Here is a 24458-nt window from a genome sequence, read left to right on the forward strand (position 1 = left end):
CTCTCTGTCTCTCTGTCTCTCTGTCTCTCTGTCTCTCTCTCTCTCTCTCTCTCTCTCTCTCTCTCTCTCTCTCTGTGTGTGTGTGTGTGTGTGTGTATGTGCATGCATCCGGACCCACATAGAAGCCCCCAGGGGTGTCCTCTGTTACTGTTCACTTTGAGATGGGGTATCTCCATGACCTCACTGATTGGCTAAACTGAATGGCCAGAAAGCCCCTGGACTCCCCCTGTCTCTGCCTCTCCAGGACTGGAGTTATAGATGTACAACACAACACCTAACATTTTTATGCAGGTGTTAGGAGTTCAAACACAGGTCTTTCTGTTTGTTCAGCAAGCACTTCACCCACTGAGCCATCTTGCCCACCCTAGAACTGTTAATCTTCACTTCTCCCAAGTGATTCATGTGTTCTAAGAAAAGTACTACACATCTGATGGTGTGACTCCTCACAGCTAGAGATAGAGGAACTGCTGTCTAAGAGAACTTGACTCTGGTGTTCATCCTGGCTTCTCTGTGATTTTCATTCTTCCATTTGATCCTGAAAGGCAGTCCTACATAGGAAAAGTGTTGCACAATGGGTCCGGGTGTCCTATGAGGTCACAGGGTAGGAGTGTAGCACGGTAGGTGCAGACAGTTTGACATTATATTCAAGACTTTGGCTCACTTTCATTGAGGAAACAAGTTAGACTGCATAGTAATTGGAGAAACAATGTTCTTCATACATTTTACTCTGACGGATTTTGTTGTATTGTTCTCTTTTTGTCAACTTGACAAAGGCTAGGTTCATCTGGAAAGAGGGTACCTTAATTGAGAAAATGTCTCCTTAAGATTGGGCTATAGGCAAACCTGCGGGGACAAGACAGAAGCTAAGGAAAAAGAGGCTGTTGCAGGCCACTGTGGTGGTGACTAGCAGCCAAGAAACTCAGCAGCAGGGCTAGGAAGATGGCCTGCATGTTACATGAAAAGATTTCTCCTGGGACCTGCATTGCATCCCCCAACACACAGATGAAAAGCATGGCACAAGGCTGCAACCTGTAATCCCCACACTGGGAAAGAATCCCAGGAGGATTCCCTGGCTTCCTGGCCAGGCAGCCTAGCAAAACTGGGAAAGCTCCAGTTTCAGTGAGAGACCCTCATGCAGGTGTCCTTTGACACACATGTGTACACATGAAGTGCAATGGTACTTTGTTGAATGTGTTAGCATTTCCTGGGACTTCCATTATTTGAGTTGAGAATTGTGCCTCTCAGTAGTGCATTTGCCAATGCTGTCCAGAGCCCACCACCATCAGTTTTTATTTCCTGGGCTTGTAAGGACCAGTCACATTATCTCCTGGAGAGCTGCACTCTTGTCTACCTCAGGAGATGAGAGGCTCCCATTACCAGCCACCCACCCACTCCTCTTAAGTCCTGCCTCTATGCTCTACTTGATTCTGCCTTGGAGAATTGGACTATCTATTTTGCTCTCTGCTCTGAATAATAACTTGAAAAATTACCAACAATGGAAGGTAGCCAGTCCCACATGGCAGGGAAGGCACAGCAGCAGCATAAGGTAACTGGTCATTCTACATCTACTACACCCATAGTCAGGAAGCAGAGGGAAGACAGGAAGTAGGACTAAGCTACCAAGCCTCAAGGCCCACCCACAATGATTCACTTTCTCAAACACCATAAAGGCTCATCAGCTTGCCAAAACAGCACCTCTATCTGAAGACCTCATGATCCAATGGGTGATGGTATCAGGGTCCTCCATACTAGTGGTCCTCAACCCTTCTAATGCTGTGACCCTTTAATACAATTCCTCCTGATGTGGTGACCACAGCCATAAAATTATTTCATTGCTACTTCATAACTGTAATTTTGCTACCATTATTAATTGTAATGTGACTATCTGGTATGTGCCCCCAAAGGGGCCACAACTCACAGGATAAGAACTACTGCTCTAGACAAACAGAACCAATAGAATGAACATATACTTCTAGTTGGGGGCTTCTTAGATTGGCTTCAAGATATGTTCAGAGTAGCCCAGCAATGCCATTCTCATACCAGAGAGGCTGAGATCCCACCACCCCCCCCCAGCTCCGCAAACAAGGCTGGATGCCTGAAGAACCACTGATCTTCAGTCTACACTGGAAGCCCAGAAAAGCTGGTTCTAGTATCATAGAAGGAATCAGCAGCAGGCACAGCAGGGTAGCTGAGCTCACCAATGAGAATGAAGATCAACGGGGCAGAAGAGCGAAGCTTTCTTTCCTCCATGAAATTGTATCTGGCCTGATATGTTTAAGATGGGGATTTCTACGATGATGTAGGCAATCACTCACAGACATGGCTACAGGTCAACCTGGTGTATAGACCATCAACCTGTGGAGACCAAAGGACAGCTTGTAGGAAGAGTTGTCCATGGTATTATACAACCATGTGGGTTCCAAGGTCAAACTCCTGTCCTTAAGAGAAAGCAAGGACCTCCACCACAGAGCCATGTCACCAACCCTAACTGTGTGCTTTTAGAGTAGTTTAGATTTACTGCAAAACTGAGCAAAGAGTGCAGAGTTGTCCTTGTTTCCCTGCCCCACACCCCAGTACTTGAGAGTGTCAACACAGTCAGGTGGGTTTTTTCTTTTTTCAACTAAGGCCCCCTCTGGCCACTGTTGGAGCAGCAAACACCATGGGATCAAAGATGCTGCCATCGCTTAGGTACACCATGAAGTTCCTCAGACAATTGTATGATCTTGTTTCTCGACCCTGCCTCTGAGCCTCAGGGAGGCCTCAAAAGCATCTCTCCTCTTCCCTACACATGAGACCGCATCAGAAGCATCCCTGCCCCATCAGTCCTCCCACGAATATCCTAGCCATGCATGCTGCTAACATACTCCGTCTTGAGTTTTGTACTAACTTGGCTCCAGCGATGCCCTCAGCACCGCATTCACTCACAGTAGAGGTTGCTAATGGGACAAAGATGGGTCCTTGCAAGAGAAGGGCTGGCCATTACTATACAGAGCCCTGTTTGATAAAAAAAAACAAAACAAAACAAAAAAAAAAAACCAGCCACCTTCAGTCTGAGTAGGGTCAGCAGCTTTTGGAGTGGGTGAGCAGACAAACATGCAGAGGGCCCTGACACAGATGAGATTTGTCAATGGTATCCATGGCTCTTGTGTCCCACTTAAACCTCAAGCAAGTTTGATCTTGCACTTAGACACGCATTTTTAATTTGTTATTCCATTTATTCACTTGTATGTATATGTGAGTATACATGAGTAGAACATTTAAATTGTTTTTAATAGTGTGACAAGATGGAAATGAGAGGAGGCCTCAGTCTTACCAAGCCTTGCTTCAGGCAGAGCTCTGGACGCAGCTTGGCATCTTGGGTCGAGCTCTGGACGCAGCTTGGCAGCTTGGCTCTGGTTTTCCTTACACTTAAGGAAGTCTTCGCTCCGTGCTCGCCATGTGGACGTGGTGTAGTAAACCCTTGAGTGGCTGCACTGTTGGGACTTGGAGTGGTAATAGGGGGAAAGTCGGGCCCACAGCATCCCGGGCAGTGTGACTTATAGCAGGGTGTTGCTGGCAGGCTGAGAGGAAGGCTCCATTCCCAGGTCCACAGCTGTGTCTTGTGTGTTGGGAAGCCTTAACAAGAGGGCCTGGGCTGAGGCTGGAATCGAATCTAAGAAAGCCTCCATCTCTACCTTGTGCCACGACACCGGCAAGGCTAACAGGAGTTCTTGCCCTGTGTATTGGGCACATTTACCTGTAAAGTATGACCTGTTAGTTTTCTGTGTTTCTCCTATACAAAATCACTCTTCTATTTTTGCTTTTCTTCCATTCTTTGACGTTTTGAATGACTTTCAGCCTAGCAGTTGGCATCTTAATCTTTTTCCTTTCTCTCCACAAAATGTCATTTCCATTCACTCTCATTTTCATTCTCCAACATTTCTTCCTTCCACAGCCCAACAATTACTGCAGACTCTTTTCCCATTCCATTTTTACCCCCACCTGGGCCTCTCCCTGCAAAAGCCTCCGTTTGGCTTTATCTGGGAAGTGAGCGTTCTTTTCTGAAGCTGCTCCAAATTGTCTGTCTTATTGTGTTTGGCTGAGGCCTAGTAATTTTCAATAAAGCCCTTAATCCAAGTACTTCACTGAAAATTACCAGGCTTCTCTGTGGAGGATGAGAGTTGAAAATAGCAGCCACGCTATTGGGAGAATTTACAGTAGGGATGCCAGACCTGCCCAGGTGACTGCGGCTCTCAATCTCTCAAGTCCAGACCCTGCCGGCCATTAACGACGATGATGTATAATTTACAGCCAGGATGATGTGTGGAGCCCTGCAACAGTTTTTAATTGGATTTCTCCTTCTTTAGAATAAGATCCCATTGATGAAGTTCACACTTTGCCTTGTGCCAAACTTGGGGGTAAAAAAAAAATCAAAACCAGAATGCGCACAGCCTACATCATCTGTGAGTCGTAAATAGGAGTTTGGAAGTGTGTTTCCTTTGTGTGTGTGTGTGTGTGTGTGTGTGTGTGTGTGTGTGTGTGTGTGTGTGNTGTGTGTGTGTGTGTGTGTGTGTGTGTGTGTGTGTGTGTGTGTGTGCATGAGAGGGGGGGGTGGATTTTGTTTTTTGTTTCTAAGTTGGGTGACATTTTCACATCCTGTGACATTCCCTTTTAGAAGGCCGTGGGCAGGCCTTGTGGAACCGTGATATAAGTTCATTTTCAGGCTTTGCAAACTCACAGTATGAGCCTGAGTCTATCTCATCAGATGGAATCTCTGTGGGAATTCAGGTCTCTTAGGTTCTTTGGCATTTGACACCATTAAAAGGAATTAACTTTTGCCAGAGCATTTGATCCAGGAATAATGCTGTCACACTTTAGCCTGTAGGATCACAGAGAAATTTCTCCACTAACAAACCTACTGTGTGCTGCAGGCCACTCTGCACCCCGATGTACACAAACATAGGCAGAGCTGACCTCAAGGAACTCAGGGCCAGCATCAGAGTTCTCAAAGAGTGGCTAAATGAGGAAGCCTTCCTTGAGCATGTCACACAGGCGGACATAGGTAGATCTAATGAGGAAGCCTTCCTTGAGCCTGTCACACAGGTGGACATAGGTAGACCTGCCTCACAGGTGTCAGTGGTCCCTTGTTCAGATTTGAGGACCAGAAGGATGTTGTTAACTGAGCGTGAAGGCCTCCTGCCAGTCCTGGGCCACTCAGTCCCTCTGGTGCAGAGGGGCCTCAAGCAGTGCTGTGGCCTCTTCCACAACATTGATCCTCATCCATTAAACACCAGAAAGCTGTGTGGGACTCTGGAAATTCAGGAGGTAATTGAGTGTGACTATTCCCAATAACTGCCAGGGAAAACGGATGAGCAGTAAAAAAAATGGCCGAAAGTCAGGCTTCATTATAAAACACCTTTGCTAGGGAGCTTCTCTCAGCCAGTATGTGCACTAAACCAGAGCTGCCCATGGGAGTCCTGGGGAATCAGCCAGTGAATGACCTTTCACCCCTAATGACATCTCCTCCTTCATCTGCTGCTGCCCTGCCACCCTGAAGCATCTCCATCCCTGTAATCCACATCATCATGTCTGCCTGTGAGAAATCAATACCTGGTATATTCTCTGCCAGTGTGTGTGTGTGTGTGTGTGTGTGTGTGTGTGTGTGTGAGAGAGAGAGAGAGAGACAGACAGACAGACAGACAGACAGACAGACAGAGACTTCCTTGACTCCCACCGTCTTGACACTGAGGAAGGTGTTTTATTAGAAAAGAAAGTTTTCTGGGTGCAGGGCTTAAAGAATCGGGGAGCTCCAGAAACAAGGAAGACAATAAAGATTGCCATCTCCGGAAAGGGGAAGAACCTATCCCCCGGGGAAGAGGACAGAGGCCAAATGTGCCCCCCTCCACCCTGCCCCAGACGATGGCTAACAATTCCCCAGATACCATAAACTGGATTAAAGACCTCAGATCAGAAAATAAAGTTGTCTGCGAATCCAGGCGTTTTCATTTGGGGCTGTTCAAGCCTGCTAAGCCTGTAGCTCTTGTAAGAATGGAACTCAGCCCGGGTTCAGTCACCAAAGGTCAAAGCGATTCTTTCGCTGAGACAATCTAAATCTAGATCATATTGAATCTGCTTCCTCTGTGGTGCTGAAATATTTTCCTCGGCATTCGTGTTGGAAGTATGAACTGCCCACACTCCCTGTAGAGCCCTGGTCCAATTAAAAATAGATGAAAATCTGCCCAGTGTGGAATCCTTTAACACAAGTGGAGGGGCATGGAGGGGGGGGGGTGGCTTACATATTTATAGAAAATCTGATAGGAAACACAACCGTGAAACCTCAGGGTGAGCAAGAACAGATATTTACTCGAGACCTGTATTTCTTTTAAAAACAATTACTTGGCTACGTATCTAAAGTACCTCATCTGTCATTTAGGATGAAGACAGATTAAGCTTTTGCTCAGGAATGAGCATCTAAGAGAAAGTATATTAGCGTACAGAAACTAAAGAACAGTCGGCTAAAGGAGACCTACAAAGAGAGGGAATGTTGTCTTTGAAGTGGAAATATACTCAGGGAGGCATGGGTCAGTGGTGCCTAGAAGGGATGTTATAGGGGAGAGTGTGCTGGGAGTGTGAGCTCAGGCTCCAGAAGAGGACATGAAAGGTCTAGAGAGGCCGATGTGGAGACCCAGAGAACGTGAAATAATATCAGACCAAAGAGAGCAGTGTGAAGTGACCCCTCGACCCAGGGTCCCTGTCTCCTCCTAGTCTCCTCTTCAGGACAGTCTACTTCTATCTGAAGCCCACGAGGAACTTTTACTTTGCTCTTCAGAGTATTAAAAATACAATCATTAATTCAGAGTCACCTTTTTTTTTTTTTCTCACCAAGAATGCCCAGTGGTGTTGGACATAATGGCACACTGCTGTCATCTCAGAACTTGGGAGGTGGAGGCGGAAGAATCAGGAGTTCAAAATCATCCTCTTCTATATAGTGAACTGGAGGGCCCTGCCTCAGAATACCCACAATGGGAGAAAGGGGAATAGTATATACAGTAGTAGTTATGAAGAGACTCTCTCTGGTGGGTATAATTATAGGGGTGTCCTTCAGTTAGTCGAGGGAGTCAATAATAGTCAACCCCTGTGGTGGGGCCATCCTAGCAGGCAGAAAGCTCTGTGCCAGGGGTGTGCTGACTGACATCCCTGGAAGTGCTGGCATGTGACCTTCAAGAGTAAAACTGCAACTCTACTGTGTCTCTGCCCTGTCACCTGGGGCAAGCTCCTTGCCCCTCTGACCCCAAGCTTCCCTGTCTGCTTCTCTGTCTGCAGTCTGCCAGGTGGTTGGGAAGTGTCACCTGGGAAGCACAGGTGGCTGGCTAGACATCATGTCAGCCAGACATATGTTTATTTCACTTCCACCTATGATTGTCTATGTCAGTGATTCTCAACCTTTCTAGTGCTGTGACCCTTTAATACTGTTGTGACCCCACCACCACCACCACCACCACGTTATTTTGTTGCTACTTCATAACTAATTTTGCTACTGTCATGAGTTATGATATAATACATAATATGGGACCTCCAAAAGGGTCTGAGCCACAGCTTGAGAAACACTGATTAAGTCCTTCTCAAGGAGACATTCCCCCAGCAGGTCTTCATCTTTTTTTTTCTTAAACTTTTTATTGGTTCTTCGTGAATTTCCCATCATGTCCCCAATCCCACTTGTTCCCCCTTACCCTCCTACCCCACCCTCCTTGCAACCTTTCCTCCAACAGAGGGGGGAAAATCTCATTCTGGAAGCTGTAGTGTGTTCCACAGTATGCCCTTTTGTCCACACTTCTTTGCTTGCAAATATTCATTGCAATGACTTGCTGGTCTAATATGAGGCCTCTGGCTTCTGCTACTCTATCAATAATGGAAGTTCCCTGGGATTCTTCTCAGATATGCTATGGTTGCCTGTGTCCTGGAGATCCTGGAGTTTGGGATCTGTAGGACCCACCCCTTCATGCTTTACATCAGGTCACTGATAGGGTAGATACTGGGATGGGCCAATTCAAAGCCCTGGATCTGGACCTGAGGGTTATCTGAGCTGGTCAGCCCCACTGACTCTCCTGCTCTCCTGCCCTCAGGGTCAGCTCGCCAGCCATCCCCTGCTACCAAAGCCAGCTCTACCTTGCTGCCCAGGTGAGGTGCAGGGTCTACTCCCCTGAGTGTTTGTATATGGTGAGGGACATGGCCAGTTCTCTCAGTCTCATGATCCTGGGGGCAGCTCTCCTGCCTGTCATAAATGGCACAGGATGACAGGGAAGGGGAGGAAGGCATCTCTCCCTTATCCGTGTCACCGACCTGGAAATGAGACAGAACAGGCTCTCTTGTGCTCATGCCCTCAGGCTGGGCTCACCTACAACTTCCACATCCGGAGCCAGCTCTACTGTACCAAGTGAGGTACAAGGACTGCTCTCCCAAATGTTGCCCCAGGTGAGAGACAGGGACAGCTCTCCTGCTCTCATGACCCCAGGGTCAGCTCTCGCACCTGGTAGGTGGCAAGGGGCAAGAGTGAGGGGGTATATCTTCCTTGCCCACACTGCCCCATAACATACAAGTTGAGGGGCCAGCTCTCTCATGTTCACACCCTTAGGGAAGGTCACCAATGCCCCCACCATTAAGGTCAGCTCTACTGTGCTGCCCAAATGAGGTGCAGGGTTCTGCTCTCATGGCCCCATCTGGGCCAACTCTCCTACCTGGGGGTCATCTCTTCCTCTCTTCCTTGCCCACATCACCACAAGGCAGACAAGTGCTGAGGTCAGTTCTCCCAAGCCCTTGTTTACAAGCACAACCCCTCCCCTCCAAGGGTCAGCTCTATTGTGCTGTCCAGGTGAGGTGTGACTGTGTAGCTGGTTAGGGGTAGGGCCCTTTCTCCTGTTCTTATGGCCCCAGGGCCTATTTGCCCACCTGCCACAGACAGTGAACATCAAGGGGAGGGAGGGAATCTCTTCTTCATCCATGCCATATGAGATATCAGTGGTAGGGCCAGATTTCCCATAATGCCTAGGTAACGGGGATAGGGCCAGTTCTACACAGCCCTCAGACCTCAACGTGTCTGTAGGTGACAACCTAGACCAGGGACATCTGCCTGGCCTTTGATAACAGACTCCTGCTACTGCATGGCTACAAACTCAGACATGGGCCCCAGTGGAACCACTAGCCAGGACACACACGCACGTGCGCGCGTGCACACACACACACACAAACACACACACACACACACACACACACACACACACACACACGATCCCAGTTGGCATCACTGGCTGTTCACATCAGGCTCTTCCTCATTACCCTCAAGTTTCCAGTACTACCTCTCATCATTGTACCCACATCCTTCTGCTTCTCTTTCTCTTCCATTCTTCCACCACTTACTTGCTCATCTTAGCAGCTCCTGGGGCCTCTGAGTGTCTGGGATCGTCTCAGAAATAGTCTCAGGAGTGCTCTGCTCTGTTCTGCTCATGCATTATGGTGCCAGGCAGGGGCCATCTCCGAGTAGTTCCCTGTCTGGACCCCATGGTACCGGTCTAGTGGTCATCTTAGGCTTGCATCTTGCCCAGTCTGCCCTAGTGGCCTCTTGTGAGGATCCTCCATCTCAGGCTCACTCCCACCTAGGGCCTGAAGTCCCAGGTCGGGTGCTTCTAGTCTCTGGCTTTCTTCCCATCCTGGGAGCCTGTCTGGGCCTGTCTAGTACCAGGCTAATGGTAGTCTCAGGCTTGCTTTTTTTCAGGGAGTGTTAGGATACTAATCATTCAGATGTTCCCAGGTCAGAACACTGATAGCCACAGCCTCTCTCCTCCCTGCTACTACTGACTCACATGTGACAGCAGCCATACCTGCAATGTCTCTAGAGGCAGGAGTCCTCATCTTTTTCCAGCTACTAGTAGGCAGGACTGAATAGCTCCCATGAAGATTGGTGCTGTGATCTCCTAGGAATGATAGCACTGTGGAAATACAGAGACACGAGGCTCGGATTAGCTTGTTAGGAATTGTCTGAACTTTAGTGTCCTATCAACCTCCAGTTCTGTGTACTGAGCCTTGAGGAATAGTTACCTATGTCCTCAGCTTCATATGAGTGACACCCAGCCCTTGCTCTTGGGGAAATACAATCTGAGGAGAGAAGACAACCATATTCCAGTTTTAATACATTAAAGAAAGTTCTGGGTCACTGAAGTCCAAAGAAGGAGAGTGGGCAGCAACCGGGATCTTAGGGGAGCATCTACCTCCAAATGTCCCGTGCTTCTCAGGCAATCCATCTTTCCCAAGGAGGAGCCACACTGGACACCTTACAACAGCCTATAAATAAGTAAAATAAAATAAGTAAAAGTTTATCCATGTTTTAAAAAGTAAGCTACTTGCAGAAGCATCTTCAAACCACTTGCCATAGGAAAATCCCCTTTTCCAATACTGGCAGGATTTGCATCTGCAAAAAGCAAGAAAAAGCAAGCATGCTGAAGCTTTGAGTTGGCGTTTCTGCCAGTGTGCGTCCTGGAACCTGATGGCTATGCAGTGAGAACATTTGGGAAGTTGCCACCTAGTAGATGTTCCTAGCTACGCGTCTTCACCCTGGGGTCTCTTCCCTGGCTCCCAGGCCGCCCTGACAGATGGTCCTTGGCGGCCATTGCTGGCCGCAGGAGAGTGAGGATGAGTGGTGCTGGACCAGCAGACTACCATGCCAGGGAAGTGGTGGGGTGATAGATGAGCCTCGGGTCGAGCACTTTAGTCAAGACTGCAGGGCCTGAGCCAAAAGCCGGAACCTCTAGAAGATACTTGTACATTTCCTGCATGATGCCCCAGCGTGCCCGTTCATCTCGTGTATTTCTGGATGTTTCATTGTAAATAATGATTTTCCTGTTTGGCTTGATGCGTGACTCATGCTTGGATCGCTCTCTCTTCTCTGTGTCACTCACAGATGTGGGAGGAGGCCATCGCCCTGGGCAAGGAACTTGCAGAGCAGTACGAAACGGAGCTGTTTGATTATGAGCAGCTCAGTGAATTGCTGGTCAGTCCTGGCTTGGGTTTGGGGTTGGCGTTTTACTTAGATTTCCCATTCAGTTTTCATGTTGAGACCCACCTCACATGTCCTCTTGGCTTTGGCCTGTCCCTTCTGTGTTGTCTTGGGAAATGGCTGTCCTTTACCTGCTGGTTGATTCCAGCCTATGAAAATTCACTCTTTATTCTCAAGTAGGCCAAGAAGTTAAACCTGGCATTGGTAATGTATAACAGGTGCTTATGTCCTAAGTGCAGAAGTCTTGGCAGCCCAGAGTCTCAGCAGTTTAAAGCACTCACCCTTTCCACAAGAGGAGGCAGACAGGTGGTGGCCAGAACCTTTCGAGCCGTGACATCCTCTAAGTTTTTAGTTGCTGACTTCTCAGCCATGCCATAACCTTTATTTATTTATTTATTTATTTATTTATTTATTTATTTATTTATTTAGTACACAGCAGGCCACGTTTATGACAGAGTGTTTGCCTATAATTTAGAGCAGAATAATTCTGTACTTCAAATTCTCCCAGTGTCTGCTCTGTATCCCTTTCTTAAAAAACAGTAGAAGCATAGGGAAATAACTTCCTTGGATTACTGAAAATACCCTCAACAGACAACTAGTGACTAAGTGTGGCTTGCTCAGGTTACCTTGCTGAACAACGTGAAACTTAGTGTCCAAATTGAGATTCAGCCAGGTACAGGCCTCAGCCCCCCTCCCCTCAAAAGAATCCAGAATAGTGGGTGGGTGCTCCAATGCTCTATGCAACCCTGAAATGAGTTTTCATTTTTCATTCCAGAAAAAACAGGCACAATTTTATGAGAACATCGTGAAGGTGATAAGACCCAAGCCAGACTATTTTGCTGTTGGCTACTATGGGCAAGGGTTCCCGTCATTCCTTCGGGTAAGTTTGATCTTCTTGCTCTGAACCAGCATTACTCCCTCAGCAGAGAGACACCTTCTGGTCCTAGTGCTTTATAGAGCAGAGTCAGATATTGACTCTGGGGTGCCAGAGAGGGAGCAAAAATATTTAATTACATGAGAACTCTGGTTACATATAGAGATTTTGTGTGTGTGTGTGTATGTGTGTGTGTGTGTGTGTGTGTGTGTGTGTGTGTGTGTGTGTGTGTTTTCCTGAAAGAACTCTTCTCAGGGATTTGTATGTGTGTTTATTTGTGTTGAAATATACATAGCAAACTGGAGAGATGACTCAGTAGGCAGAGCACTTGCCCAAAGTGCGAGGACCTGAGTTCAGATCCCCAGAACCTATATAAAGCCAGATTCAATGGCACATATCCACAAAGCCAGCACTCCTACCAAAGATAGGATGTGGCTACAGGAGACCCTCTGGAAGCTCATAGGCCAGCTAGTCTGGTATATATAGCAGTAAACAACAAAGGGACCCTGCCTCAAACAAAGTACAGGATATTAATCAATACTCATGGCTCCTATCATCTCCATAAACACTCTGTGGGATGCGTGCACATTTTATAAAATTTTTAGTGTCTTTATGTGTGCCCTTGTATGTATCTCAAGGAAAGAGCGATCAACCTTGGACTTGACACACTCATGCTCATGGGGTATTAGAGTCTGGGGCCCAGGCACAGAGTCCCCCTGTGATACATGGGCCACCAACCATGGTTATAGTCCACCAGCAAGGCAGCAGCCTGACTGAGCATGAGATGGAATGCCCTCCAGGGGCACACTGCAATACAGTCTGAAGCACTGGCGACTGCAGGCTCCAGGGACCGTCCCGGGTCACTTCCACCATCAAAGGACAGAATATAAAGTAAGACTAAAGAGTTTAAAGCGCTTGATTAATATTGAGCTGACTTTCCCGACACACCTGAATAACTCTGTGGGGCTGTAGCAATATATCCATTACGCTTCACAGATCGCCTGGCAGGGGTCAGCCTGACAATGACATTACCAGTTACCAAAAAGTGGGCGGAATGTTTAGCAACATCAAGCTGCCGAGAGAGCAGACTCCGAGCTATCTGCCTGTCCCCTTGGCACTACTTCTCTCCATAAATCGAGCTCATTGCTTTTTTGCATTCTTATTAATATTTATCATTCTCACAAGGAATAAATATCTCTGACTCTATGTACATTTCCCCCATTTTCATGTTTGGAAGGACTACTGCAGAATGCAAAATAATGGACATTTCTGGAAAATATTATTAGTGTTTTTCGTCTATAACTCTAGTGCTTTTCTATTAAAGCCTTTATGTGTTTTTATTATTGTGCCTTCTTCGAGGGTAAAGCTTAATAAACGCATGCTACTTTCTGAGTGGTCTGCTCTCTAGTAAATCTTATGGCATTCCTGAAATGTTTGGCTTCCTAGAGCCTCACAGGAGGCCCAGACTCTGTATTTATATTTCTAATTAAGACTACATATTACTTTGCTTTCTGCTTGACATTTTTCTTCCAGAAAAAAATAGGACATTTTTTTCTTCCATAATGATGTTTCAAGCCATACCTAAGCACAAAGCAGGGGAGAAAAATCTAATCCTTAAACTGCTACTTCCTTAGCAATTTGTTAAACTGCAGAATAAATTAGGACTTGAAAGGGGATTGTTCAGGTCGGTTTGGATTGTTATAACAAAACACCTTAGACTGGGTAATTTATAAACAACAAAAATTTATTGTTCATAGATCTGGAGGCTGTGAAGTCCAGGGCAAGGGACCAGTAGATTCTGTGTCTGATGAGGCCCTGTAGGGTAGAAGAAAAATTCTGGAGACCTTAGCGGAGCTAGTTCATTCCCAACACACAAAACTACCCAGCGGCCATTATACTGGTGACTGTATTTCAATGTTTAAAGGGTAGAAGGATGGCAGGGTTCTTCAAGCCACAGCAAGGGCAGGTGTCTCCTCTTATCTCTGTGAAAGCACACTGATTGGATAAGTTTTTATTAATGGCTGAGTCAACACAGATCTAAGAGTGTGTGACAAAATGCCGTTACCTCTGTCCCTCTCTTGCTCCTCTCGCTCCATCTTCCTCCTTCTCACTGCCACCAACTCATATCTGTCCATGGACAGCTACTGATAGGGCAGGGCTTTACCTAGCATCACTAGCTGATACAGACAAGTCTTCCAGTCGATAGCAGAAGCACAGAAAAGGACTACTCAGTTGGAGCGGCAGCAGCCTTCGAATGACAGCAGTGATGTCATGTAGCTGCTGACACCTGTTTGTGACTGAGATGATATGCTGAACTCTCTGGTCCTTGAAGAGATCTGTTCTATGACTCAGGACCCTTCCGTCCAGATGTATGTGGCATGGCTGCTCAAGCCTACAGAGAGGGTAAGGGGAATGCCCATTCACAAACGCACATACCAGAGCTACCTACTCTGGCCTGTGCTAACAGCTTCCAGTGGAATCTAGATTGGAGAACGTCACTTGAAAATGACAAAAGCCAGAATTAAGAGCTGTGTACACCTTGTCATTGCTGAGTAAGGATCTTACAGAGCTCATCCTGTCAGAGGGAATTCCTACCATCCACTCATTTCCAGGCTTCAGGGAGGCCAGGAGCTCAGGGTCTTCCTGTTTGGCTAGGGTCCCCTTTCCTCCATTTCTGCTGCCCTCCATGTGCTACCCATGGACCAGGTCAGGATCTGAGGACCTCCCCTTGGTCCTGTGCAGAGCTGTATTCTTTTTTGGCAGAGGAATGATGAATTAATTAAGGCTAAAGCGGGAGGCAGCTGCCATTGGCCGCTGGGTCCTCATGCCAGCTCTTTCCTGTGTGTAGGTAGCCAATCAACACAGGACCCAACTCACATGAGAGAAACATAAAAACTAATTAATTTTACATATACATATGGATTTTCACAGAGAATACATTCCAACTATATGACCAGAGTTGATGCTTTTTTTTCACAAAGAGCAATGAATTAACAAAATAAAAGCAAGACACACAATGAAATAGAAACTTCTGGGGATGTTACTGAGAGAAAGAGGTAGGTGGTTATCCAGGTTACAATGGAGTATGAAAGGCTCCCCTCATAAGAATCCTTTTACTTCCTTCAAAATGAGAGTAGAGGCTAATAGGTATGTTGGCACATGCCTTTAATCCTAGCCTTCAGGAGGCAGAGGCAAGAGGCCAGCTTGGTCTACACAGTGAGTTCCAAGACAGACAAAGCTATATAATAGAGAGTCTTCAAAAAAAACAAAAACAAAAATGGAGGAGAAGGAGGCTGAGCCATCCCTATAGTGGCCACAGTCCTGTGGGGGAAATTTGGCTTTAAATAATTATATTCCAGTCAGTATATTCTTAAGTCCTCCGCATTCACCTGAGAAGAAAAACAAATACCGTTGTCCACACACACTGGCTAGTTAACCCTGTGTGAACATGTGTAGGATTCCTGTGCCTTGCTTGGTTACTTACTACATGTATTTATATAAAAATAGAACTTATTGCCCACTTGTGTGTGTTTATGTGCCATGGTGTGCCTATGGAGGTCAGAGGACAACTTGTGGGAGTCACTTCTTCTTGACCTATGGGTCAGGCTTGGCTTACAAGGACCTTCACCTGCTAAGCCATCCTCCTGCCCACGTCCTTCTTGCTAAGAGTAAAGCTCACAGTGAGTGTTCAGCCGGATGAAGTTCGGTGCTCTTGATGAGAGAGGATGGTTGCTAGTTATTCTTAAATGCAGTGACTCAAAAAGGAAAAACCGTCCAAAACAAGCAACAAACAAACAAAACTGTCAGACACAGCCGAAGCCCAGCATTCTGCGTGGGAGCTTTTCTCGGCCCTCCTTTGTTATTTAACAAAGGTCACTGTCTCCAGGGGAAAGTGTTCATTTACCGAGGCAAAGAATATGAGCGACGGGAAGATTTTGAAGCTCGGCTATTAACTCAGTTTCCAAATGCTGAAAAAATGAAGACGACGTCTCCACCCGGCGATGACATTAAGACTTCTCCTGGACAGCGTATCCTTTAAGGCAGCAGGAGGGCCATTCATGGGAACGTGGGCGCGCTGGTGCACAAAGGGAGCTTCTCTTGGTTGTCACGTGTGCTGCCATCTTCCTTAACCCCCTTTCCTCAGACATCCAGTGCTTCACAGTGAAACCCAAGCTAGACTTGCCTCCTAAATTTCACCGGCCAGTGTCTGAACAGATTGTAAGGTAACCACGCTGATTTTCTTACCAATAAGAGGTAGCAAGCTGCTGGCGGTGGGTCTCTTGCTAATCAGTCTACCTTTTGAAGGGTAGACTTTAACCTTTGAAGAACATGCTAGATGTTTCTTCTACCCTCTCTCAAGAACAAGGACAGCTAGTGATTTCTGGCACCTGGCAAAGGGAACGAAAGTTATTAGAGGGACTGCAAAGATGAAACCCAGAAGGAAGGAAGTAGGCCTTGGGTCTCCTTAGAGACCACTCATTCAGGGTAGAAGACCTAACGGTGTTCATACCCAACCTCCCTCCGCCACCCCATCCTGTGGAGATACAGACTCATTGCCTTTTATGACATGGAAGCAGAGATTAGAGCATTTACTCCTCACTAAGATACAAAACAACCCTTTGGCACTGGGGTTAGAGGGATCATTCCTTTGGTAAAGCACTTACCTTGTAAGCATTTGGGCCTCAGTTTTATCCCCAGTACCCATCTTATAAGCAAACAAACCAACGGAAACCACCAGGTAGGGTGCTTTATGCTTTCACCCAGAAATAGCAAAGTGGGAAGCAAAGACTGGGGAATCCCTGTAAACTCATTGGTCAGCAAGCAGAGCTACCAGGTGAAGTTCCAGGCTATTGAGAAACCTTGTCTCAAAAAGTGGATGGTGCCTGATAGACAATGCCAAGGGTTGTCCTCTAACCTCTACATGCACCACACACACACACACACACACACACACACACACATGATCACACAGACAGAGTCATGCAGTGGCATTTAAACTGTACATATCTCAGTGAGGCTGAGCTCACACACCAGTGCTGAGCTGCAACTAACTCGGAGGGGGCGCTATAGAATCAGCTCCCTGCAGGCTCTTTGCTGTGGTGAATCTTCTCTTTGATCTCTGTGCTCATGGGAACTGCAGCCTCTTTGAGGCCTGCTCCTCCTCCAGTGTGTTTGTTCCACATCCTGGAGTTCCATGGGTCCTTTAGCCTTTCATCATGGTTGCCTTGGGAGTCGTGGAAGCAAACTAGGGCCACCTTTCAGTGGTCGAGGATGGTCACAGAAATGCATCAGTAGGCAAAGAGAGAATCACAGAACCCCTCACATGGCTTTGTGGACATTCCCTCCTGGGGAGAGAATTAAGTCAAGCCCACGCGCGTGCTTGCGCACGTGTGTGCACACACACACACCCTTCACAAGCACAGGCCACACCTTAGTGGTAAGGAAGACAGACAACAAGCTGTTTATGGCCCTTCAGGAATACCAATCTGCTAAATCTACATCTCAAAACTCTGAAACTAGAGTGCATGACACCCTTCTGTTTTTAAAGATACACACTGTCAATTCCTCTAGATAAATTGACTGTTAATTTATTCAGTTAGCTGGGGCAGAGGCAGGTGAATCTTTGGATGTTCAAGAACAGCCTTGTCTATATAACAAGGTACTGTTATACATCCAGGACTGCATAATGAAACACTGTCTTAAAAAACTATACATACATACATACATGCATACATACATGCATACATACATATGTGGTATGTGTATGTAGTTTTATTATTTATTATACATCACATATATCACTAAATTATATCTATTTATATGACTAAAACCACACATTACTGTTTTTTTATAAACAGTGCACACATCTGTGGAACCCGCAGGCACTTTTTCTCTCCTTCACTTCACCTTGCCAAGTCTGTGCCCAGTCCACCTTACTCAGCATCTCTTCTCCCCTGAGGGCTGCCAGAGACAGAGAGGAGGCAAAAGTCTCCAGTCAGTTTTTCTACCTGCAGCATGTCCCTCCAGGAGCTGCTGAAAAAGGAGCCAAGGCTGTGACTTCGGGTCAAATTTGGGGATACTTCCTGAGATGTGTTCTGAACAGGACCTCCCTCCCCCAAATCTAACAGCAAACTGGCCACTTTCTGGTTAAAAGTCTAATGATGTGTCTGTCTCCACAGTTTTTACAGGGTGAATGAGGTACAGCGATTTGAGTATTCACGGCCCATCCGGAAAGGAGAGAAAAACCCAGACAATGAATTCGCGGTAATTAAAAAACATATCCACCATAACGATGCCCCAAAATCCTCACCTATTCTTCCAGCCATAAAAAGGCCAGGAGAACACATCACCACAGGCCACCGTGGACAGTGTTAAATGTCTCTGTACATTGCACGCAGACACCCTGAGCATTACATTCCAGACTGAGCAAAGCTAGTAGCATTTCACAGAGCTTGTCATCGAGACAGCTGAGACATGAAATAATGGACCAACAGCATTAGGGCATTGGGTATTCCCTTCTAGTGAATGTAAAATAATAATAATTAGTCTTATCCCCATCTAGCTTCAAATGAATGAGACTCAAACTAGGATTTATTTACTAGGCTCTGTGCAATTATGAGATAACCCCTAATCTAATCCTCTAACACTAGTCTCAGTGCTCAGAACTCCAGAGGCTAATTTGGCCTTAGTGACAATGACAGTCAGATGACGCCAGCACCAGGCCTCCCTGTAACTCATCACACTGCAGCAGGATTCTCACTGCCATTCTGGACTGGGTGATCCTCTGTGGGGCAAGACCATGCACCTCCAACCTGAACCCAATATCGTCTCCCTGATCAGGACAACCAATCACACACACACACACACACACAGAGAGAGAGAGAGAGAGAGAGAGAGAGAGAGAGAGAGAGAGAGAGAGAGAGAGAGCCTTGTAGAAATTATATACGAGAGATGAGATGACTTACCATACAAGCATGAGGACCTGAATTCCATCTCCAGAACCCATGTTAGTAAACTTGGGTGTGGTGATGCATCTTTATAATCCAGCATTGGGGTGACAGAGCAAGGTAGTTCTCTGGAGCTCACTGGCTAACCACTCTAGCTTACTAAGCAAGCCCCAGGTCCCAATAGGAGACCCTGGAAAACAAGGGGAAAAGTAACAAAGAAATCTCGGCCAAGTAGACCTCTGCCCTCTACCTATACACACACAAACTCACACACATCCTCTCTCTCTCTCTCTCTCTCTCTCTCTCTCTCTCTCTCTCTCTCAAAGAATCTGTTGTACAAATGAACTGATCTAATGGAGCCCACTCCAAAACCTGTAGTTTAAAATGTGAAGGCCTCCTCCCTTCAGAATCTCTCTTCAGCCCCATGTTCAGAGGAGACTTTAGCCCCTAAGTAACAGCAAAGACCAGCCCTGCTAGCATGGCCTCATTTGTGGTCTAGAGGTCTTTGGAATATAGGAGGCCAAAGGTGAATTAATAGCCACACCTGACCCAAAGCATAGTTTGAAGCCTGCTGTCGGGGCTGCTTTAGGTAGAAAGACTTTCGCCCTCCCTCCATAGAAATCTTCAGAGGCAAAACCCTGAGTTTCCTTAACACCTCCAGGGAGTCACCTTAGTGACATCCCCTCTGGCCCAGAGGCAGTGTCTCTGTCAGTAATGGCAGGACTTTGGAGTGAGTTGACTCATTGTTTCAAGACAAAAGTTGTGTTCCTTGGCCAGTACCAACATCCCAGGCCTCTGTTGGCTGGTCCTTATTGTGTTAACTAGGGTCAGAGCCTAGTCACAGACATGCTAAGAGTGGATTAACAGTTTTCTGAGTACTTTTCTCACAATAATAAGTCATGTCATTCTTTCTGCATTGTCAGGAACCCAGGGACTTATTGACTTTACCCCATTACCCGCCTTTCATCTTGCAGTATGTATATCCTTACACTGTAAGGAATAGACACGAGGAGGCCAAGCAAATTGCTGAAGGGTGCTCAGCGAGCCAGCAGCAGAGCTAAGAATAACCGAGACACCTGACATACTGAGCTGTGCTAAGCCTCAGAGCTTCTGCTGCTTCTAGATGGCCTCCAAATCCTCTGATGGCCCCATTTGGGTCCTCACACATAGATGGATCATTCAGAAGCTACAGGATTTAGCCCTTCATAGCCTGACAAAGATTCAGGCGTCCAGAAAAGAGCAAAGTGGTTTTCTGTAGTGAGGAGCTTGATCCTGGCCCCTTCTATAGGGTTTCTCACCCCAAGGGTGAGGCTAGAAAGACTTCTCCATGACGCCAAGAGCTGTGCTCAGCATCTATAGCCTAGCAGGGGGTGAAACTTCAGGAGGAGCCAGCCAAGGTGGGGCCTGAATAAGGAACTAGGCATCAGTATAGGATATTCACAAGGGTATTGCCATGGAGCAGGCAGTTACCTTTTCTCTGGTAAGTCCCCAGGAACACAGGTAGAAGAACCTGGCCTAGGAGACAAAAGCTGCCTGTGACCATGAAACTCCTTTGGTCTCCTTGCTTTTCCCGGTATCTTAGATGGTCTAAAAGTCAGGCCAGCTTTCTGTAATTGTCATCCCATGACTAGGTAAGTCTGCAAAGGTGGCAGTCTGGAGGGTTATTTGCCTGTCTGCTAGAGCTGAGGGACCAACCGTTGAAGAGCCAGACAGAATTAGTCTCATTGGTTTGAAAGCATTTCCTGCAGGACATGAGGTACAACAGCGTTATAAAGACTACAATTTGGAAATGGCTTTTATTTAGAATATAGGCAGGGCTGAGGTTGCATCCTGGTGGTAGAATGTTTACCTAGAATGCAGGAAGAGCTGGGTCTGAGCCCCAGCGCTGCACAAGCTGAGTGGACGTTGTGGTGCACACCTGTAATCCCAGCACTCAGGATCACAGGTCCAAGTTCCTTCTCCGCTAACTACCAAGTTTGGGCCAGTGGGGACGACATGAGACCTGTCTCAAAACAAGCAAACAAAATATACATGGAGAAAGGGCATAACACTCAGTGGGACGCCTTGAACAAAGACCACTAAAGTGTTTTTAGGTCCTTCTCCGTGCCTTGAGGATATGCCTCTCTTCTGTCTCCATACTATGTGCTCATACAATATAATCATAATTGTGTTCTTTAGACTAGCGATTTTATTGAAGCACAAGAGGTCAGTTTCAGGAAACCTCGATGCATTTGTGCCTTTGAGTTTCTTTTGAGCCCTAGGTAAGGCTAATTTGAATCCTAGGTAAGGCTAGTGGAAAATGCACTAGGATCCCTCCCCCCACACACTCATTTAAGAGGGAACCCCTCTCATTCTGAGGGATTTATACAACCCCTGACAACCCACTGCATTTCCTTGCCAGATAGCAGGCATGCTTGATAGGTAAGAAATGGGGTACTTTGATAATGTACTGTACCTGTTGAGTAGAACATGACACTTGAGGTTCCCTCAGCACACACCTGTCCTTGGTGATCACAGGACAACCTTGCCCTGCTAGAGGACCCACATGATGGGGTCACACAGATACGCAGCGGAACAGAGCCCCCTCCCACTGGCACTACCCTCCTGACATGTATTGCATGGGCTCTTCTTACAGAATATGTGGATCGAGAGAACCATCTACACTACGGCCTATAAACTTCCAGGAATCTTAAGGTGGTTTGAAGTCAAATCTGTCTTCATGGTAAGAATACACCCTAGAAGGAGTTTCCTGTCTCCCTTATCTATTGCATTTGACACCTCTCCCCCGTTTATCCTCAAGTATCTTGTGATTGCGATGGCCTGTTACATGCTATAGACCCTTCAGTGCCTGTCACCACCCTGTGTACCTCAGAGCATCAGTATTTCCCCATCTCCCCCCAGTATCTTCTTTCCAAAGCTGTGTGGCCACCCTCAGAGCTAGCCAACAGAAAAACCCATTCATTCTCAAAAATTAGCAATCTCAGCCAGAGCTGTACTGCTCCGTGAACTTTGCACCAAGGCCTCTTTCTGGCACTCTTGTTGTCATCCCCATGACAAATAACTTAGCCAATAGAATTTACTCATTTCAAGTGAGAATGTATTCCTCCTGGGACATATTTTTGAAAATACAATTCCCACTGTATTAACCAAACTTTGCCTTGCTGTGGGATGGGGTTATTTTGTTGTTTGGTTTGGTTTATGAATGGGTATTTTACTGTCATGTATATCCTTTGTCTATGCAATACCTGCTGGAGCCAAAAGAGAGGGCATTGTGAGTTGAGTGTTACAAATGACTTGTGAGCCACCATGGGGATGCCCAGACTCAAACCCAAGTCTCCTGGAAGAGCAGCCTGTTCTCTTAACCATGGAGCCATCTCTGACACCATGGAACAGTTTTATTTACATGAAACTCACATTTGTGGGGAGATACAAGATGATTTCACCAACGAAGCACAGAGTTCCACCATAGGCTTATTACCAGGACTGAAACATCAGATCTGTGACAATTGTCCACATAAGACAATCCCCTGAAAGGATAAGGGTGTGGTAGCCCACTTGGAAGCACGCTTGTCTTGTGTGCATGTTGGCTTCCATTCCCAACATACACTGGGTGTGGCAGTGCACACCTATAATCCTAGCACACAGGAGAATCCCAAGCCCCAGTGTAACCTTCAGCTGTATGTTGAATCTGAAGCCAGCCTGGGCTACATTATATTCTGTCTCAAGAAAAAAAAATCTAATTAAAATATGCTTTTGTTCATGTGCCGTTGCTGGGTTGGATCCCACATCAGGCGATGGCTCCTGCCATTCAATTAACAGTGAGTCCCTGAAACACCTGGTGATTTGGCGTAAGGACTTGGCTAAGCTTGCCAAACTGGCTCTTCCCTTCTGTATGTCCACCAATCTTTTTTTTCCAATGAGAACTCTGGGCCCTTCTATGAACACGTGTCACCACTCCACCAGACTTTTCCACCCCACTGCAGCTGAGATGGAGTCCCCCAATCCTTTCCTCAGGATCTGAGACCTCCATTCTTTGTCCCAAAGCAACCAAGGTAGATAGAAGGCAATTGTGCTGTCATACCATGAGACCATTTAGGGTGGCCATGCTAAGATCTGGAGGAAAGCCCACAACACTGCATTAAAATGCACAAAATGACTAAATTTTCATAACCTCAAATACCCGTGTTTTTCCAAAAGTCATGTGTTAGACAGAAAGGATACAGGAGGCCAGGGAGGCTTCCTCACCTGGGCACACAGTAGCTGGGTGATGCCCACCATCTTCTTTTCCTTGCAGGTAGAGATCAGCCCGTTGGAGAATGCCATCGAGACGATGCAGCTGACCAATGACAAGATCAGCAGCATGGTCCAGCAGCACCTGGATGACCCGGGCCTGCCTATCAACCCCCTGTCCATGCTCCTGAATGGCATTGTGGATCCCGCTGTCATGGGTGGCTTTGCCAATTATGAGAAGGCACGTGACACACCTGGGACAGCTTAAGCATTCAAAGTCCATTCCTGGGACCCAGAAGTTATTGTGGAGAGTCACCCTCACTTTCCAGAACTCTGGGGCTATTTAGGGTCTAAATATTCAATTCTGGAGACAAGCAAGAGTCCAGATGTTTACCCTAGAGAGGTAGCATAGGTACAATGGAGAGTCTCTGGCATTCCTTAATAGTAGCTCAGTGGGGGTGGGTAGAAATTGAATGGTACAGGCTAAGCCTGTTTTGCTCACCATAGTCTACTGCCTATTTATGCATTTATTTATGTCCTGTCCAGGACAGTTTTCCTAATGTAGCAATGATATTTTGAGCCACTAGGCCTGTGTGGTCCACAAGACCAAAATCATGTGTCTGTTGGCCCTACACAAAAGAAGCTTGTTGACACAGATCTAAACCTGAGACCAAAAGGGCTCTCCTGGTGAGCTGCCAATGATCGTGGAAGAAAAGTTAGTACCTTCCCAATGTTTCTGTCTTCCAGACAAATCTTTGTCTGGTTAGAATCAATAGAACAGAAGAATATCAGCTACAGAGGTGAACTTCCAGGCATTGGTACTGCTGAGAGGGTCATAGCCACTGCTACTCAATAGGACTAAGCAATCTAGGTCCAACGTGGCCTTTCTGGATTCCTAGCTATCTGTGTGCTCCGTGTATCTTAAACTCGGGGGAGGGTCCATCTATGGGCCTGTAAGGAGTGCCATAAGAGGGCTGTGGGGCTGGGTTGTGTGTGGTTCTCTTCCCAAGGCTCCTATACACAGTGCCATGATAGGCAATCACATGTGCTAAAAGGCTCTCCCTGTCTCCACAGGCTTTCTTCACAGACAGATACCTGCAGGAGCATCCTGAGGCCCATGGGCAGATTGAGAAGCTCAAGGACCTGATAGCCTGGCAGGTTTGTATATCTGGGAAAGGAAGATGGGTATCCTGGGCCTTTGGGTCAACACACTCACAAGGATAAAGTCACTCAAACACCCACAAAATTCTGGATTGCAAATGAACAAAATCTGTTGGGAAACCTTCGTCTGGCTGGAATTAATAGAAGAATATCAGATATTGAGGTGGACCCAGAGCTTCAAAAGCTCATGCCTTAGCCTCTGTGGTCCAAGAGTCGGGGG

At 46.7% G+C, this 24458-nt stretch overlaps 1 protein-coding gene and 1 non-coding gene across 3 annotated transcripts in view; one reads left to right on the forward strand and one right to left on the reverse strand.

Moving 5' to 3' along the window:
• Window positions 1–24458, forward strand: part of Dock1 (dedicator of cytokinesis 1) — a 503515-nt gene that overhangs the window by 452714 nt on the left and 26343 nt on the right. For both annotated transcript variants that reach the window (XM_021220215.2, XM_021220207.2), the window contains exons 39-46: window positions 10931–11020; window positions 11802–11906; window positions 15787–15928; window positions 16045–16123; window positions 18080–18164; window positions 21483–21569; window positions 23142–23318; window positions 24152–24235. In XM_021220215.2, coding sequence (XP_021075874.1) covers window positions 10931–11020; window positions 11802–11906; window positions 15787–15928; window positions 16045–16123; window positions 18080–18164; window positions 21483–21569; window positions 23142–23318; window positions 24152–24235 — 849 coding nt within the window. The remainder of the gene's footprint in view (window positions 1–10930; window positions 11021–11801; window positions 11907–15786; window positions 15929–16044; window positions 16124–18079; window positions 18165–21482; window positions 21570–23141; window positions 23319–24151; window positions 24236–24458) is intronic.
• LOC115062938 lies at window positions 9751–9876 on the reverse strand. Its single transcript, XR_003842846.1, has one exon. It is a non-coding gene; the product is annotated as a small nucleolar RNA SNORA17 (small nucleolar RNA).

The sequence above is a fragment of the Mus pahari genome, chromosome 1 (genome assembly GCF_900095145.1).
Source record: "Mus pahari chromosome 1, PAHARI_EIJ_v1.1, whole genome shotgun sequence".
NCBI lineage: Eukaryota > Metazoa > Chordata > Mammalia > Rodentia > Muridae > Mus > Mus pahari.